The sequence below is a fragment of the Nerophis ophidion genome, linkage group LG08 (genome assembly GCF_033978795.1).
Source record: "Nerophis ophidion isolate RoL-2023_Sa linkage group LG08, RoL_Noph_v1.0, whole genome shotgun sequence".
In the NCBI taxonomy this organism is placed as follows: Eukaryota; Metazoa; Chordata; class Actinopteri; order Syngnathiformes; family Syngnathidae; genus Nerophis; species Nerophis ophidion.
In genome coordinates, this window is record NC_084618.1 from 9,836,936 (window position 1) to 9,853,339 (window position 16,404).

Consider the following 16,404-nt stretch of genomic DNA (forward strand, 5'->3'; position numbering starts at 1 on the left):
GCGGAGGGGGAGGAGTCATGGTCCGCTTCTCCGGCGCTGAAGGCGGGGGCAGTGGCGCCTCTTCTCCGGCAGGGGGCAGACTGGTGCAAGCCATGTTGTAAGGCAGGGGTCTACAACTATCGAAGAATTTTTTTATTCATCCATCCATCCATCCATCATCTTCCGCTTATCCGAGGTCGGGTCGCGGGGGCAGCAGCCTAAGCAGGGAAGCCCAGACTTCCCTATCCCCAGCCACTTCGTCTAGCTCTTCCCGGGGGATCCCGAGGCGTTCCCAGGCCAGCCGGGAGACATAGTCTTTCCAACGTGTCCTGGGTCTTCCCCGTGGCCTCCTACCGGTTGGACGTGCCCTAAACACCTCCCTAGGGAGGCGTTCGGGTGGCATCCTGACCAGATGCCCGAACCACCTCATCTGGCTCCTCTCGATGTGAAGGAGCAGCGGCTTTACGTTGAGCTCCTCCCGGATGGCAGAGCTTCTCACCCTATCTCTAAGGGAGAGCCCCGCCACCCGGCGGAGGAAACTCATTTCGGCCGCTTGTACCCGTGATCTTATCCTTTCGGTCATGACCCAAAGCTCATGACCATAGGTGAGGATGGGAACGTAGATCGACCGGTAAATTGAGAGCTTTGCCTTCCGGCTCAGCTCCTTCTTCACCACAACAGATCGATACAACGTCCGCATTACTGAAGACGCCGCACCGATCCGCCTGTCGATCTCACGATCCGCTCTTCCCCCACTCGTGAACAAGACTCCTAGGTACTTGAACTCCTCCACTTGGGGCAGGGTCTCCTCCCCAACCCGGAGATGGCACTCCACCCTTTTCCGGGCGAGAACCATGGACTCGGACTTGGAGGTGATGATTCTCATTCCGGTCGCTTCACACTCGGCTGCGAACCGATCCAGTGAGAGCTGAAGATCCCGGCCAGATGAAGCCATCAGGACTACATCATCTGCAAAAAGCAGAGACCTAATCCCGTGGCCACCAAACCGGAACCCCTCAACGCCTTGACTGCGCCTAGAAATTCTGTCCATAAAAGTTATGAACAGAATCGGTGACAAAGGACAGCCTTGGCGGAGTCCAACCTTCACTGGAAAAGTGTCCGACTTACTGCCAGCAATGCGGACCAAGCTCTGACACTGATCATACAGGGAGCGGACCGCCACAATCAGACAGTCCGATACCCCATACTCTCTGAGCACTCCCCACAGGACTTCCCGAGGGACACGGTCGAATGCCTTCTCCAAGTCCACAAAGCACATGTAGACTGGTTGGGCAAACTCCCATGCACCCTCAAGAACCCTGCCGAGAGTATAGAGCTGGTCCACAGTTCCACGACCAGGACGAAAACCACACTGTTCCTCCTGAATCCGAGGTTCGACTATCCGGCGAAGCCTCCTCTCCAGTACACCTGAATAAACCTTACCGGGAAGGCTGAGGAGTGTGATCCCACGATAGTTGGAACACACCCTCCGGTCCCCCTTCTTAAAGAGAGGGACCACCACCCCGGTCTGCCAATCCAGAGGTACCGCCCCCGATGTCCACGCGATGCTGCAGAGTCTTGTCAACCAAGACAGCCCCACAGCATCCAGAGCCTTAAGGAACTCCGGGCGGATCTCATCCACCCCCGGGGCCTTGCCGCCGAGGAGCTTTTTAACTACCTCAGCGACCTCAGCCCCAGAAATAGGAGAGTCCACTACAGATTCCCCAGGCACCGCTTCCTCAAAGAAAAACGTGTTGGTGGGATTGAGGAGGTCTTCGAAGTATTCCCTCCACCGATCCACAACATCCGCAGTCGAAGTCAGCAGAACACCATCCGCACCATACACGGTGTTGATAGTGCACTGCTTCCCCTTCCTGAGGCGCCGTATGGTGGTCCAGAATCGCTTCGAAGCCGTCCGGAAGTCGTTTTCCATGGCTTCCCCGAACTCTTCCCATGTCCGAGTTTTTGCCTCCGCGACCGCTAAAGCTGCACACCGCTTGGCCCGTCGGTACCCGTCCACTGCCTCCGGAGTCCTATGAGCCAAAAGAACCCGATAGGACTCCTTCTTCAGCTTGACGGCATCCCTCACACTGGTGTCCACCAACGGGTTCTGGGATTACCGCCACGACAGGCACCAACAACCTTGCGGCCACAGCTCCAATCAGCCGCCTCGACAATAGAGGTTCGGAACATGGTCCACTCGGACTCAATGTCCCGCACCTCCCTCGTTACATGTTCAAAGTTCTCCCGGAGGTGTGAATTGAAACTCTCTCTGACAGGAGACTCTGCCAGACGTTCCCAGCAGACCCTCACAATGCGCTTGGGCCTGCCAGGTCTGTCCGGCATCCTCCCCCACCATCGCAGCCAACTCACCACCAGGTGGTGATCGGTAGAAAGCTCCGCCCCTCTCTTCACCCGAGTGTCCAAAACATAAGGCCGCAAATCCGATGACACAACTACAAAGTCGATCATGGAACTGCGGCCTAGGGTGTCCTGGTGCCAAGTGCACATATGGACACCCTTATGTTTGAACATGGTGTTTGTTATCGACAAACTGTGACGAGCACAAAAGTCCAATAACAAAACACCACTCGGGTTTAGATCCGGGCGACCATTCTTCCCAATCACGCCTCTCCAGGTTTCACTGTCGTTGCCAACATGAGCGTTGAAGTCTCCCAGTAGGACAAGGGAATCACCCGGAGGAGCACTTTCCAGTACTCCCTCGAGTGTACCCAAAAAGGGTGGGTATTCTGAACTGCTGTTTGGTGCGTAAGCACAAACAACAGTCAGGACCCGTCCCCCCACCCGAAGGCGAAGGGAAGCTACCCTCTCGTCCACTGGGTTGAACTCAAACGTACAGGCTTTGAGCCGCGGGGCAACCAGAATTGCCACCCCAGCCCGTCGCCTCTCACTGCCGGCAACGCCAGAGTGGAAGAGGGTCCAGTCCCTCTCGAGGGAACTGGTTCCAGAGCCCTTGCTGTGCGTCGAGGTGAGTCCGACTATATCCAGCCGGAACTTCTCTACCTCGCGCACTAGCTCAGGCTCCTTCCCCCCCAGTGAGGTGACGTTCCACGTCCCAAGAGCTAGCTTCTGTAGCCGAGGATCGGACCGCCAAGTGCCCTGCCTTCGGCTGCCGCCCAGCTCACAATGCACCCGACCTCTATGGCCCCTCCTATGAGTGGTGAGCCCATTGGAGGGATGACCCACGTTGCCTCTTCGGGCTGTGCCCGGCCGGGCCCCATGGGAACAGGCCCGACCACCAGGCGCTCGCCATCGTGCCCCAACTCCGGGCCTGGCTCCAGAGCGGGGCCCCGGTGACCCACGTCCGGGCGAGGGAAATCTGGGTTCATTTCGTTGTAATTCCATAGAAGTCTTTGAGCTGCTCTTTGTCTGATCACTCACCTAGGACCTGTTTGTCTTGGGAGACCCTACCAGGGGGCATGAAAACCCCCAGACAACATAGCTCCTAGGATCATTGGGACACGCAAACTCCTCTACCACGGTAAGGTAGCAGCTCAGAGAGGAGATTTTTTTATTTTTATTTTTTATTTTTTTTTTTTATTCATTTTTATTGAAAAAAAATAAATAAAAAAAATTAATAAACTTTCTTTGTTTTAATTAAATCAACATAAAAAACAATACACACTTGCAATTAGTGCACCAACCACCAAAACCTCCCTTTTTTATGACAAAAACGTCCCGTTTTCATGACAAAGAAAAAAAAAAAAAAAGATTCTGCGCCCCCCCCCATCCCGGGCCGCGGGACAAATTATTAAGCGTTGACCGGTCCGCGGATACAAAAAGGTTGGGGACCACTGTTCTAAGGCAGGGGTCACCAACACGGTGTTTTTTAAAATATTATTTATTTACTAGTGTGTGAATGTGAGTGTGAATGTTGTCTGTCTATCTGTGTTGGCCCTGCGATGAGGTGGCGACTTGTCCAGGGTGTACCCCGCCTTCCGCTCGATTGTAGCTGAGATAGGCGCCAGCGCCCCCCGCGACCCCGAAAGGGAATAAGCGGTAGAAATGGATGGATGGATTTATTTACTAGCAAGCTGGTCTCGCTTTGCTGGACATTTTTAATTCTAAGAGAGACAAAACTCAAATAGAATTTGAAAATCCAAGAAAATATTTTAAAGACTTGGTCTTCACTTGTTTAAATACATTCATTTATTTTTTTACTTGGCTTCTTATAACTTTCAGAAAGACAATTTTAGAGAAAAAATACAACCTTAAAAATGATTTTAGGATTTTTAAACACATACTTTGTTTACCTTTTAAATTCCTTCCTCTTCTTTCCTGACAATTTAAATCAATGTTCAAGTAAATTAATTTGTTTACTGTAAAGAATAATGAATATATTTTAATTTAATTCTTCATATTAGCTTCTGTTTTCTTGACGAAAAATATTTGTAAAATATTTGAGGCGGTATAGAGCGACCGTATCAGCAACTTGAGGGTTGCAGGTTCGATTCCCGCTTCCGTCATCCTAGTCACTGACCGTTGTGTCCTTGGGCAAGACACTTTACCCACCTGCTCCCAGTGCCACCCACACTGCTTTAAATGTAACATAGATATTGGCTTTCACTATGTAAAGCGCTTTGAGTCACTAGAGAAAAGCGCTATATAAATATAATTAACTTCACTTCAAATTTATGATTAAAATTCCAAAAAAATATTCTGGCAAATCTAGAAAATCTGTAGAATCAAATGTAAATCTTATTTCAAAGTCTTTTGAATTTCTTTTAAAACTTTTATTCTGGAAAATCTAGAAGAAATAATGATTTGTCTTTGTTAGAAATTTGTTATTTTTCTAACAAAGTGCAGATTGGATTTTAACCTATTTAAAACATGTCATTAAAATAAAAAAAAATAATAATCTTAATCAGGAAAAATTACTAATGATGTTACATAAATTATTCTTTTCATTTTTAAAAAAAGATTCCAATCAGCTTGTAGCTGCTCACTGAAGCACATTGTATAAATGTTATATAATTTCCTAGTTCGTTATAATAAATAAATACAATGTATAAATATTCAGTTCATATTTACATATAATGTGATTAAAAATGTATTTTTTTTTTGTAATTTCATGCAAGTATTTGTTAACTTTATTTTTGTTACAAAACCCATGTAAATTGGAGAGGAACATATTTTGTTTCTGGTTTGGTCACATTGTTGGGGGGGACAATTAATATGTGACGGAATAAGGGAAGCAGCATGAGACATCAAACGTTTGATGGAAGAAGTTAATGGAGTCTCGGCTGGAAAATAAACTTTATTCCCTCTGAGTTTGTGAGGCCAATGAGGTATGATTCTTTGTCATAATGAGTGTGAAATCTATGTGTTTTCTTTTATTTGATGTCAGACTAATTGTAAGTTCTGTTTTTCTTATTCTTTAGTTCTGATGGCATTTGTTCGGCCTTTTTTGGCATCATTTGGGAGGAGAAGTAGGCGTGGCTGAAATAAATGTATGTTTGAAAAAAACGAACAATTTGAGCCTTGATTAAGATCTCTTCTTTTTTTCGATATAATTTTTAATTTTAAAAAGTCGAAATTGAGCATAAACTATGTTTCAAAATTTTATTTTCATTTTTTTCCGTGTTTTCTCCTATGTTAAAACGCTCAATTGAGTGCTTTTTTCATCATTTATTCTCTACAAAAAAAACTTCCGTAAAAGGAAAAAAAAAATGTACGACGGAATGACGGACAGAAATACAATTTATTTAAGTGTGTATCAAACTGGTAGCCCCAGTACCCAAGAATAGCTCTTGGTTTCAAAAAGGTTGGTGACCCCTGTTGTAAAGTTATAGACAGCATGGAGCGCTACTTCCTGCTGGCGCTGACGAGACGCGGGGCCGCCATCTTGGAGTGGTGATGCGCTCCACTCAGTGCATGTCTTTTGAGGTGGGAGGGGCCTATCCCCAGGTGCATGTCTTTGGAGGTGGGAGGGGCCTATCCCCTGGTGCATGTCTTTGGAGGTGGGAGGAAGCCGGAGTACCCTGAGGGAACCCACGCATTCACGGGGAGAACATGCAAACTCCACACAGAAAGATCCCGAGCTTGGATTTGAACCCAGGACTGCAGGACCTTCGTATTGTGAGGCAGACGCACTAACCCCTCTGCCACCGTAATACAAATAAATAAAATATAAAACTAAAAACAGCCTAATAGCTAGAACAAGCATGCATGTCTATAAAAAGGCTTTTTTTCCCCCCAAAAAGATGGGTTTTTAAGCCTTTTTTAAAAGCATCCACAGTCTGAGGTGCCCTAAGGCGGTCAGGGAGAGCGTTCCACAGACTGGGAGCAGCAGAGCAGAAACACAAAACATGTGACTCGCTTACGCCACCATGTGTCTCTGATCCTATGCACCCCTATCGTGAGGCACGATAACTGTTTGCCTCACTTCAGACGTTTTTCTCTGCCGTTTTGAGCGCTCACCAACCCACCAGACAAGAACGCGCTCTGGCCGCACGGCAGACGGAGACGTTCACGAGGGGTTGCGAAAATTCAGCGATTTTGGAGAAAAAAATTATCCAAATTTTCAAAAAGATGGGTTTTTAAGCCTTTTTTAAAAGCATCCACAGTCTGAGGTGCCCTCAGGTGGTCAGGGAGAGCGTTCCACAGACTGGGAGCAGCGGAGCAGAAACACGTTACTCGCCGCGGCACTTGACTCGCTTACGCCACCGTATGTCTCTGATCCTATGCACCCCTATCGTGAGGCACGATAACTGTTTGCCTCGCCTCAGACGTTTTTCTCTGCCGTTTTGAACGCTCAGCAACACACCAGACAAGAACGCGCTCTGGCCGCACGGCAGACGGAGACGTTTAGGAGGGATTGCGAAAATTCAGCGATTTTTAAGAAAAAAATGATCCAAATTGGTGAAGCTAAATGAAAACGAAAAAACTAAAAATTACAATTATTTTATCATTATATATTTTATTTCTTTGCATGATCACAGGTGAGGCACTGCCTCCCCTGCCTCCCCTGACCGCACGTCACTGTTTCCCAGACATTCTAAAACAGGAGCTCGCTCTTTTAAGTAGTTTATTGTGAATAAACTGAATATCATCGCAGGAAATGTAAACAAAGTTTGGTGAGCAGCACAGGTCAAGTTACAACTAAAAACTGGAAGGAGTTCTTCAACAAAAAAAACCCACAATGTTTGACTCCTATAGGACACACAACTCAACATTTATAAATACTTTTTAAGACAGAAAGTGAGAGAACAATTTCACAGGCGTACAAAAGCAAAGTCGGAGGGGTCATGTAAACTTCAAGGATGAAACAAAAACATCCTGAAGTTGTCCTGGATATCAGTTGCAACTCCACCTAGACGGCCTAAAAATAATAGTGCAATATTCAAGCGTGCCTTGCTAAGTGTTAGCCAACCAGGGAGGATCAAGTGGTTTTGGACTTGGATCGCGGAGAAAAGAAGCAATTGACCACGAGCAAGTCTGTCTGACTTACATCAAGCAGGTTACTCGTGTCCTCTAAGAACCGAACATACCACAGAATTCAGAGCCCACTGCTTTGGATTTCTTGAACCAGCGAGAAGACCCCATAATCCCTGACCAGAGTTTTTTAAAGAGTTGAAACTAAGAAGCTATGCAAGACTCAGTCGAGACCAGGACTAAAGCTAGTTGAGACCAAAGCTTTGAAGACTTGAGTGTAAGACTCGACCAAAACATGTCAAGACAAAGTCAGGATGAAGACTTTGAGGATGTAAAACCAACTGATTTGAGACTTGAGACCAATATTAGGAAAATGTGACACCAGGTCAAGGCTAAAACTTTAAGCAGTTGAGATTAAAATCAAAGCAATTCGCGCCTGAGTCTTCAAGACCAACACAGGTCAAACTTAAGACAAGACCACGACATTTGAGATCACAATCAAAATCCAGAAACAAGGCAGATGTGAGACTGAATCAGGATTCAATCAAGTCCAAGACTTTGAGGAGTTCATACCAAGGCAGGACAGATACCGAGGCAATGTGTTGTCAAGTGAAGGCCGGGCCAAAAAGAGGTCAAGACCAAACATAGACTTTGAGTAATTAAGATCAAGACCAAGTTAATGAACCCTTGAGTCAAGAGCAAGATCAAAACATGTGAAAACCAAGTTAAGACCAAGACTTTGAGAAGATGAGAACAATGTAAGGTTGAGAGCAACAACTTGAGAAGTTGACACCAATTCAAGGTCAAGACCTTTGAGATCACAATCAAAATCCAGAAACAAGGCAGATGTGAGACTGAATCAGGATTCAATCAAGTCCAAGACTTTGAGGAGTTGAGACCAAGGCAAGACAGATACCGAGGCAATGTGTGGTCAAGTGAAGGACGGGCCAAAAAGAGGTCAAGACCAAACATAGACTTTGAGTAATTAAGATCAAGACCAAGTTAATGAACCCTTGAGTCAAGAGCAAGATCAAAACATGTGAAAACCAAGTTAAGACCAAGACTTTGAGAAGATGAGAACAATGTAAGGTTGAGAGCACCAACTTGAGAAGTTGACACCAATTCAAGGTCAAGACCTTTGAGATCACAATCAAAATCCAGAAACAAGGCAGATGTGAGACTGAATCAGGATTCAATCAAGTCCAAGACTTTGAGGAGTTGAGACCAAGGCAAGACAGATACCGAGGCAATGTGTGGTCAAGTGAAGGACGGGCCAAAAAGAGGTCAAGACCAAACATAGACTTTGAGTAATTAAGATCAAGACCAAGTTAATGAACCCTTGAGTCAAGAGCAAGATCAAAACAGGTGAAAACCAAGTTAAGACCAAGACTTTGAGAAGATGAGAACAAAGTAAGGTTGAGAGCAACAATTTGAGAAGTTGACACCAATTTAAGTTCAAGACCTTTAGGAGCTGAAACTGAGATCAAGGCAAGGAGCTCTGGTGCCAAGGACAAGACCGAATGAAGTCAATACCAAATCAGGTTTAAGACTTTGAGCAGTTAAGACAAAGTGTTGAAGTTTGAGTCCATGACAAGACCGAAATAAAATCAATCTTGAGATGAGACAGGCAAAAGTAGTCTTTGGACTGCCCTGGAGGACTACACCACTGCTTGCTAGAGGTTTCAGAAGGTTCCTTATGATTTAAATAAAGGCCTGAGCATGTATCGGGAAATCCAAAACATGATTTAACTTCAATATGTTTACAAAACAACAATAGCAGTAAAGTCTGTGATGGCGACAAAGGATCTGGTTGTGTTTTTGTTACACGACTGACTCCCTGGGGCTTCGATCTGGGGCAGAATGTAGCAACACCTCATTGGTTATTTCCACAGGTATAGCCAGGGAATTTGGCCTTTGGGCTTCAATACCGTCTTGCCTTTCTGGCGCCATCCCAGCTGTCAGAGTCCCTAATGGCTTTTCCTTTCCAAGGTATGCGTCGCTACCATAGAGAGCTTCCATCTTCCGTGCAATCAGTCCCTCTTCTTCTGGAGGTTCTCCGACCTGGACGCCCCTCCTCTTGGAGCGCTGCATGAAGGCAGCGTAGCGCAGGCAGCGTCTCAGCAGGTGGCTCCGGAAGGCTCGCTTGATGACGGCGGCGGCCCATTCCTCCTCCTTGTGGCGCACGGTGGTGGTTATAGGTGCAAAGGAGTCCGAGGTGGGGTTGCTCTTAATGAACTTGGTCTCGATGCTTTCCCGCATGGCCACCATTTCTAGCGTGTCTCCCAGAACCATCTGCGTGACGGCTATCAGGACGTCCAGGCAGTGGATCCGATCCCCGATGACCAGCGGAAGGTCCATCTTGATCAAGCGAAGCCGGTTGGGCTTGGCCACCCTCAGCGGCTCCTGCAAGGCGTCGCAAAAGTCCGAAAGCTGGCTGTACTCGATGAACATGGTTCCGTCCGTGTCAAACCTTTCCCAAGTCTCGTTGAACATCTCAAAGTCGTCCTCGCAGAGTGCGTCGCTGCTCTCTTCCTGCGCCACGTTAAAGTTCTCTAGGATGATAGCGATGTACATGTTGACTACCACCAGGAAGGAGATGATGATGTAGCTGCAGAAGAAAATCATGCCCATGCCCGGGTTGCCACAGTTGCCTCTCACATCTGTGCCCGGGTTCTCGAAGTCCGGATCGCAGTCCGGAGGCTCTGTGTTCAACATGGGAAGGAGAAGCCCGTCCCAACCGGCCGACGTGGTTATCTGAAAGAGGCAAATGATGCTACTTCCGAACGTCTCGAAATTGAAGATGTCGTCGATGCCCGCCTCCTTCTTGACGTAGGCGAAGTTGGACATGCCAAATATGGAGAAGATGAACATGATGAGGAAGAGCAGGAGGCCAATGTTGAACAGGGCGGGAAGTGACATCATCAGAGCGAAGAGCAGCGTCCGGATGCCTTTGGCTCCTTTAATGAGACGCAGGATCCGACCGATTCTGGCCAGCCGGATCACCCGGAAAAGAGTCGGTGACACAAAGTACTTCTCGATCAGGTCGGAGAGCATCGTGCCTGGGGAGGAAAAATTGGAATTCGTTAGCTACTTCCTGTTGACACAGGTCCGGCCGATTCAAACGACGAGACACCTTGAGATGTCTCCCAGGCAATTAATACAACTCTGCTACGGATTGTCCTTTTTGAGATGGATTGTGGTATGTCGTACTGCACACTGGTCACTAGGTGTCAGTAACGTCACATGGAGGTAATTTGACTCTCCCAGAGTTACCGTTTTTCCTTGAATTGCCGGGTATATAGTATGCGCCTGTCTAGAATTACTGCCGGGTCAAACTCGTTTCGCCAAATAATTAGCATATGCCTAGAATTTTCTCCGGGTCAAACTCGTCACGTCATGAGTGACACTTCACCTGTCATCATTTTCAAAATGGAGCAGGCTGAATTCAACAATTTGAAATCGCAGAAATTAAACATACTGTATTTCCTTGAATTTCCGCCGGGTATATAGTATGCGCCTGTCTAGAATTACTGCCGGGTCAAACTCGTTTTGCAAAATAATTAGTGCGTGCTTAGCATTACTGCCGGCTCAGGATTAACGCCGGGTCAAACTCGTTTCGCGAAATATTATTTCTATTAGCGCATTTCCAGAATTTCCGCCGGGTCAAACATGTTTCGCCAAATAATTAGCATATGCCTAGAATTTCCGCCGGGTCAAACTCGTCACGTCATGAGTGACACTTCATCTGTCATTTTCAAAATGGAGGAACCTGAATTCAACAATTTGAAATCGCAGAAATGAACCATACCGCATTTCCTTGAATTGCCGCCGGGTACATGGTATGCGCCTGTCTAGAATTACTGCCGGGTCAAAATCGTTTTGCAAAATAATTAGCGCATGCTTAGCATTACCGCCGGCTCAGGATTAACGCCGGGTCAAACTCGTTTCGCAAAATATTATTTTTATTAGCGCATGTCCAGAATTTCCGCCGGGTCAAACATGTTTCGCCAAATAATTAGCATATGCCTAGAATTTTCTCCGGGTCAAACTCGTCACGTCACGAGTGACACTTCATCTGTCATTTTCAAAATGGAGGATCCTGAATTCAACAATTTTAAATCGCAGAAATGAACCATACCGCATTTCCTTGAATTGCCGCCGGGTACATAGTATGCGCCTGTCTAGAATTACTGCCGGGTCAAACTCGTTTTGCAAAATAATTAGCGCGTGCTTAGCATTACCGCCGGCTCAGGATTAACGCCGGGTCAAACTCGTTTCGCAAAATATTATTTTTATTAGCGCATGTCCAGAATTTCCGCCGGGTCAAACTTGTTTCGCCAAATAATTAGCATATGCCTAGAATTTCCGCCGGGTCAAACTTGTCACGTCACGAGTGACACTTCATCTGTCATTTTCAAAATGGAGGAGGCTGAATTCAACAATTTGAAATCGCAGAAATGAAACATACCGTATTTCCTTGAATTGCCACCGGGTATATAGTATGCACCTGTCTAGAATTACTGCCGGGTCAAACTCGTTTCGCAAAATAATTAGCGCGTGCTCTGCATTACCGCCGGCTCAGGATTAACGCCGGGTCAAACTTGTTTCGCAAAATATTATTTTTATTAGCGCATGTCCAGAATTTCCGCCGGGTCAAACTTGTTTCGCCAAATAATTAGCATATGCCTAGAATTTTCTCCGGGTCAAACTTGTCACGTCACGAGTGACACTTCATCTGTCATTTTCAAAACGGAGGAGGCTGAATTCAACAATTTGAAATCGCAAAAATGAAACATACCGTATTTCCTTGAATTGTTGCCAGGTATATAGTATGCACCTGTCTAGAGTTACTGCCGGGTCAAACTCGTTTTGCAAAATAATTAACGCATGCTTAGCATTACCGCCGGCTCAGGATTAACGCCGGGTCAAACTCGTTTCGCAAAATATTATTTTTAGAAGCGCATGTCCAGAATTTCCGCCGGGTCAAACATGTTTCGCCAAATAATTAGCATGTGCTTAGAATTTCCGCTGGGTCAAACTCGTCACGTCACGAGTGACACTTCATCTGTCATTTTCAAAATGGAGGAACCTGAATTCAACAATTTGAAATCGCAGAAATGAACCATACCGCATTTCCTTGAATTGCCGCCGGGTACATAGCATGCGCCTGTCTAGAATTACTGCCGGGTCAAACTCGTTTTGCAAAATAATTAGTGCGTGCTTAGCATTACTGCCGGCTCAGGATTAACGCCGGGTCAAACTCGTTTCGCGAAATATTATTTCTATTAGCACATTTCCAGAATTTCCGCCGGGTCAAACTTGTTTCGCCAAATAATTAGCATATGTCTAGAATTTTCTCCGGGTCGAACTCGTCACGTCACGAGTGACACTTCACCTGTCATCATTTTCAAAATGGAGGAGGCTGAATTCAACAATTTGAAATCGCAGAAATTAAACATACCGTATTTCCTTGAATTGCCGCCGGGTATATAGTATGTGCCTGTCTAGAATTACTGCCGGGTCACACTCGTTTTGCAAAATAATTAGCGCGTGCTTAGCATTACCGCCGGCTCAGGATTAACGCCGGGTCAAACTCGTTTCGCAAAATATTATTTCTACTAGCGCATTTCCAGAATTTCCGCCGCATCAAACTTGTTTCGCCAAATAATTAGCATATGCCTAGAATTTCCCCCGGGTCAAACTTGTCACGTCACGAGTGACACTTCACCTGTCATCATTTTCAAAATGGAGGAGGCTGAATTCAACAATTTGAAATCGCAGAAATGAAACATACCGTATTTCCTTGTATTGCCGCCGGGTATATAGTATGCACCTGTCTAGAATTACTGCCGGGTCAAACTCGTTTCGCAAAATAATTAGCGCATGCTTAGCATTACCGCCGGCTCAGGATTAACGCCGGGTCAAACTCGTTTCGCAAAATATTATTTTTATTAGCGCATGTCCAGAATTTCCGCCGGGTCAAACTTGTTTCGCCAAATAATTAGCATATGCCTAGAATTTTCTCCGGGTCAAACTTGTCACGTCACGAGTGACACTTCATCTGTCATTTTCAAAATGGAGGAGGCTGAATTCAACAATTTGAAATCGCAAAAATGAAACCTACCGTATTTCCTTGAATTGTTGCCAGGTATATAGTATGCACCTGTCTAGAATTACTGCCGGGTCAAACTCGTTTTGCAAAATAATTAACGCATGCTTAGCATTACCGCCGGCTCGGGATTAACGCCGGGTCAAACTCCATCCATCCATCCATTTTCTACCGCTTATTCCCTTTCAGGGTCGCGGGGGGCGCTGGCGCCTATCTCAGCTACAATCGGGCGGAAGGCAGGGTACACCCTGGACAAGTCGCCACCTCATCGCAGGGCCAACACAGATAGACAGACAACATTCACACTCACATTCACACACTAGGGCCAATTTAGTGTTGCCAATCAAACTCGTTTCGCAAAATATTATTTTTATTAGCGCATTTCCAGAATTTCCACCGGGTCAAACTTGTTTCGCCAAATAATTAGCAGTCCAGACCTGTCTCCCATGGAAAATGTGTGGCGCATTATGAAGCGTAAAATAGGACAGCGGAGACCCCGGACTGTTGAAGGACTGAATCTCTACATAAAACAAGAATGGGAAAGAATTCCACTTTCAAAGCTTCAACAATTAGTTTCCTCAGTTCCCAAACGTTTATTGAGTGTTGTTAAAAGAAAAGGTGATGTAACACAGTGGTGAACATGCCCTTTCCCATCTACTTTGACACGTGTTGCAGCCATGAAATTTTAAGTAAATTATTTGAAAAAAAACCCCAAAGTTTATGAGTTTGAACATCAAATATGTTGTCTTTGTAGTGCATTTAACTGAATATGCGTTGAAAATGATTTGCAAATCATTGTATTCTGTTTATATTTACAATTTCCCAACTCACATGGAAACGGGGTTTGTAAATAAGTGTGATTTAAAAGCAAGTTATGCATTTTTTTGTACATTAAAAAAAAACAAATGCATACATAATTGTGTAATAATATCAGGAGGTCAACATACATTGTGACTACTGCTGTCAAATTAAGGTTTTTAAATTATATCTAAAAAAAAAAATCGGATTTATCACACTTGAATTCTGATTAATCATGATCCGCTTGTATTATTTAAATTCATTTAAAAAGCGGTGGTATGGGGGTGCATTAGTGCCCAAGGCATGGGTAACTTACACATCTGTGAAGGCACCATTAATGCTGAAAGGTACATACAAGTTTTGGAGCAACATATATTGTTCATGGACGCCCCTGCTTATTTCAGCAAAAAAAATTCAAGCCACATTCAGCACGTGTTACAACAGCGTGGCTGGTAAAAAAAAAAAAAGTGCGGGTACTGTCCTAGCCAGCCTACAGTCTAGACCTGTGTGGCGCATTATGAAGCGTAAAATAGGACAGCGGAGACCCCGGACTGTTGAAAGACTGAAGCTCTACATAAAACAAGAATGGGAAAGAATTCCACTTTCAAAGCTTCAACAATTAGTTTCCTCAGTTCCCAAACGTTTATTGAGTGTTGTTAAAAGAAAAGGTGATGTAACACAGTGGTGAACATGCCCTTTCCCATCTACTTTAGCACGTGTTGCAGCCATGAAATTCTAAGTTAATTATTATTTGCAAAAAACAAACTAAAAACTGTTGTCTTTGTAGCATATTCAACTGAATATGGCTTGAAAAGGATTTGCAAATCATTGTATTCTGTTTATATTTACATCTAACACAATTTCCCAGCTCCTATGGAAATAAAATCCTTGCAAGCTTTAGTCCGACTAGCAAAAGCCTCATCAAACAGTCTCGGGTACTTACCAGCGATGGACAAGATTACGACGATGAAATCAAAGACGTTCCAGCCGTTGGTGAAGAAGTATTGGCGCAGGGCGAAGAGTTTGAGCACACATTCGGTGGTGAAGACCGCGATGAACGCCAGGTTGACCTTGAAGAGGAAGTCCTCCTTCTCGAGACTCTGGTTGTCGGTCTCCACCATCATGGTGACCATGTTGAGGCAGATGAGCACCATGATGAAGATGTCAAAGAACTGCTGACTGATGAGGTCAAACACCAAGCCCTGGATGAAGTTCTGCCGGGTCAAAAGGTCCAAGGAGAGGTTGTTGGGAAACACAAATCCAGAAGCATGTCGACACCAGCAAGGTTCAGAGGTCACTTATGTCGCCTTCGTGACAAACGACCTCCTTCTCACGCCAACGCCCGACACACTATACGCTGTGCCGTGGGAGATGAGGTCACCATCAAGCATGGAGTGATAGTTTAATAACTTATAAACGCATGCTTACCTTAGCTCAAACTAATTATTACTCAAATCTCATCCGCATTAATAAAAACGAGCCAAAATTTTTGTTTAGTACGGTAGCATCGCTAACCCAACAAGGGACTCCTTCCAGTAGCTCCACCCATTCGGCTGATGACTTTATGAAGTTCGTTATTAAGAAAATTGAACTTATTAGAAAGGAGATTAAAGACAATGCGTCCCAGCTACAACGGGGTTCTAGTAACACAGATACGATGGTATATACGGCGGATACTGCAAATATCCAAAATAGTTTCTCCCGTTTTGAGGAAATAACATTAGAAGAATTGTTACAACGTGTAAATGGAATAAAACAAACAACATGTTTACTTGACCCACTTCCTGGGAAACTGATCAAGGAGCTTTTTGTATTATTAGGTCCATCGGTGCTAAATATTATAAACTTATCACTTTCCTCGGGCACTGTTCCCCTTGCATTCAAAAAAGCGGTTATTCATCCTCTTCTTAAAAGACCTAACCTCGATCCTGACCTCATGGTAAACTACCGACCGGTGTCTCACCTTCCCTTTATTTCGAAAATCCTCGAAAAAATTGTTGCAGAGCAGTTAAATGAACACTTAGCGTCTAACAATCTATGTGAAACCTTTCAATCCGGTTTCAGGGCAAATCACTCCATGGAGACAGCCCTCGCAAAAATGACTAATGATCTATTGCTAACGA

General features: G+C 45.2%; 1 protein-coding gene across 2 annotated transcripts in view; it reads right to left on the reverse strand.

Moving 5' to 3' along the window:
* Window positions 1-7,013: 7,013 nt before the first annotated feature.
* The window catches only part of scn4aa (sodium channel, voltage-gated, type IV, alpha, a), an 81,596-nt gene continuing 72,205 nt past the window's right edge, over window positions 7,014-16,404 (reverse strand). For both annotated transcript variants that reach the window (XM_061907654.1, XM_061907655.1), the window contains 2 exons: window positions 15,225-15,495; window positions 7,014-10,433 (listed from right to left, as the gene is read on the reverse strand). In XM_061907654.1, the coding sequence (XP_061763638.1) occupies window positions 9,196-10,433; window positions 15,225-15,495 (1,509 nt within the window). In that variant the 3' untranslated portion in view covers window positions 7,014-9,195. The remainder of the gene's footprint in view (window positions 10,434-15,224; window positions 15,496-16,404) is intronic.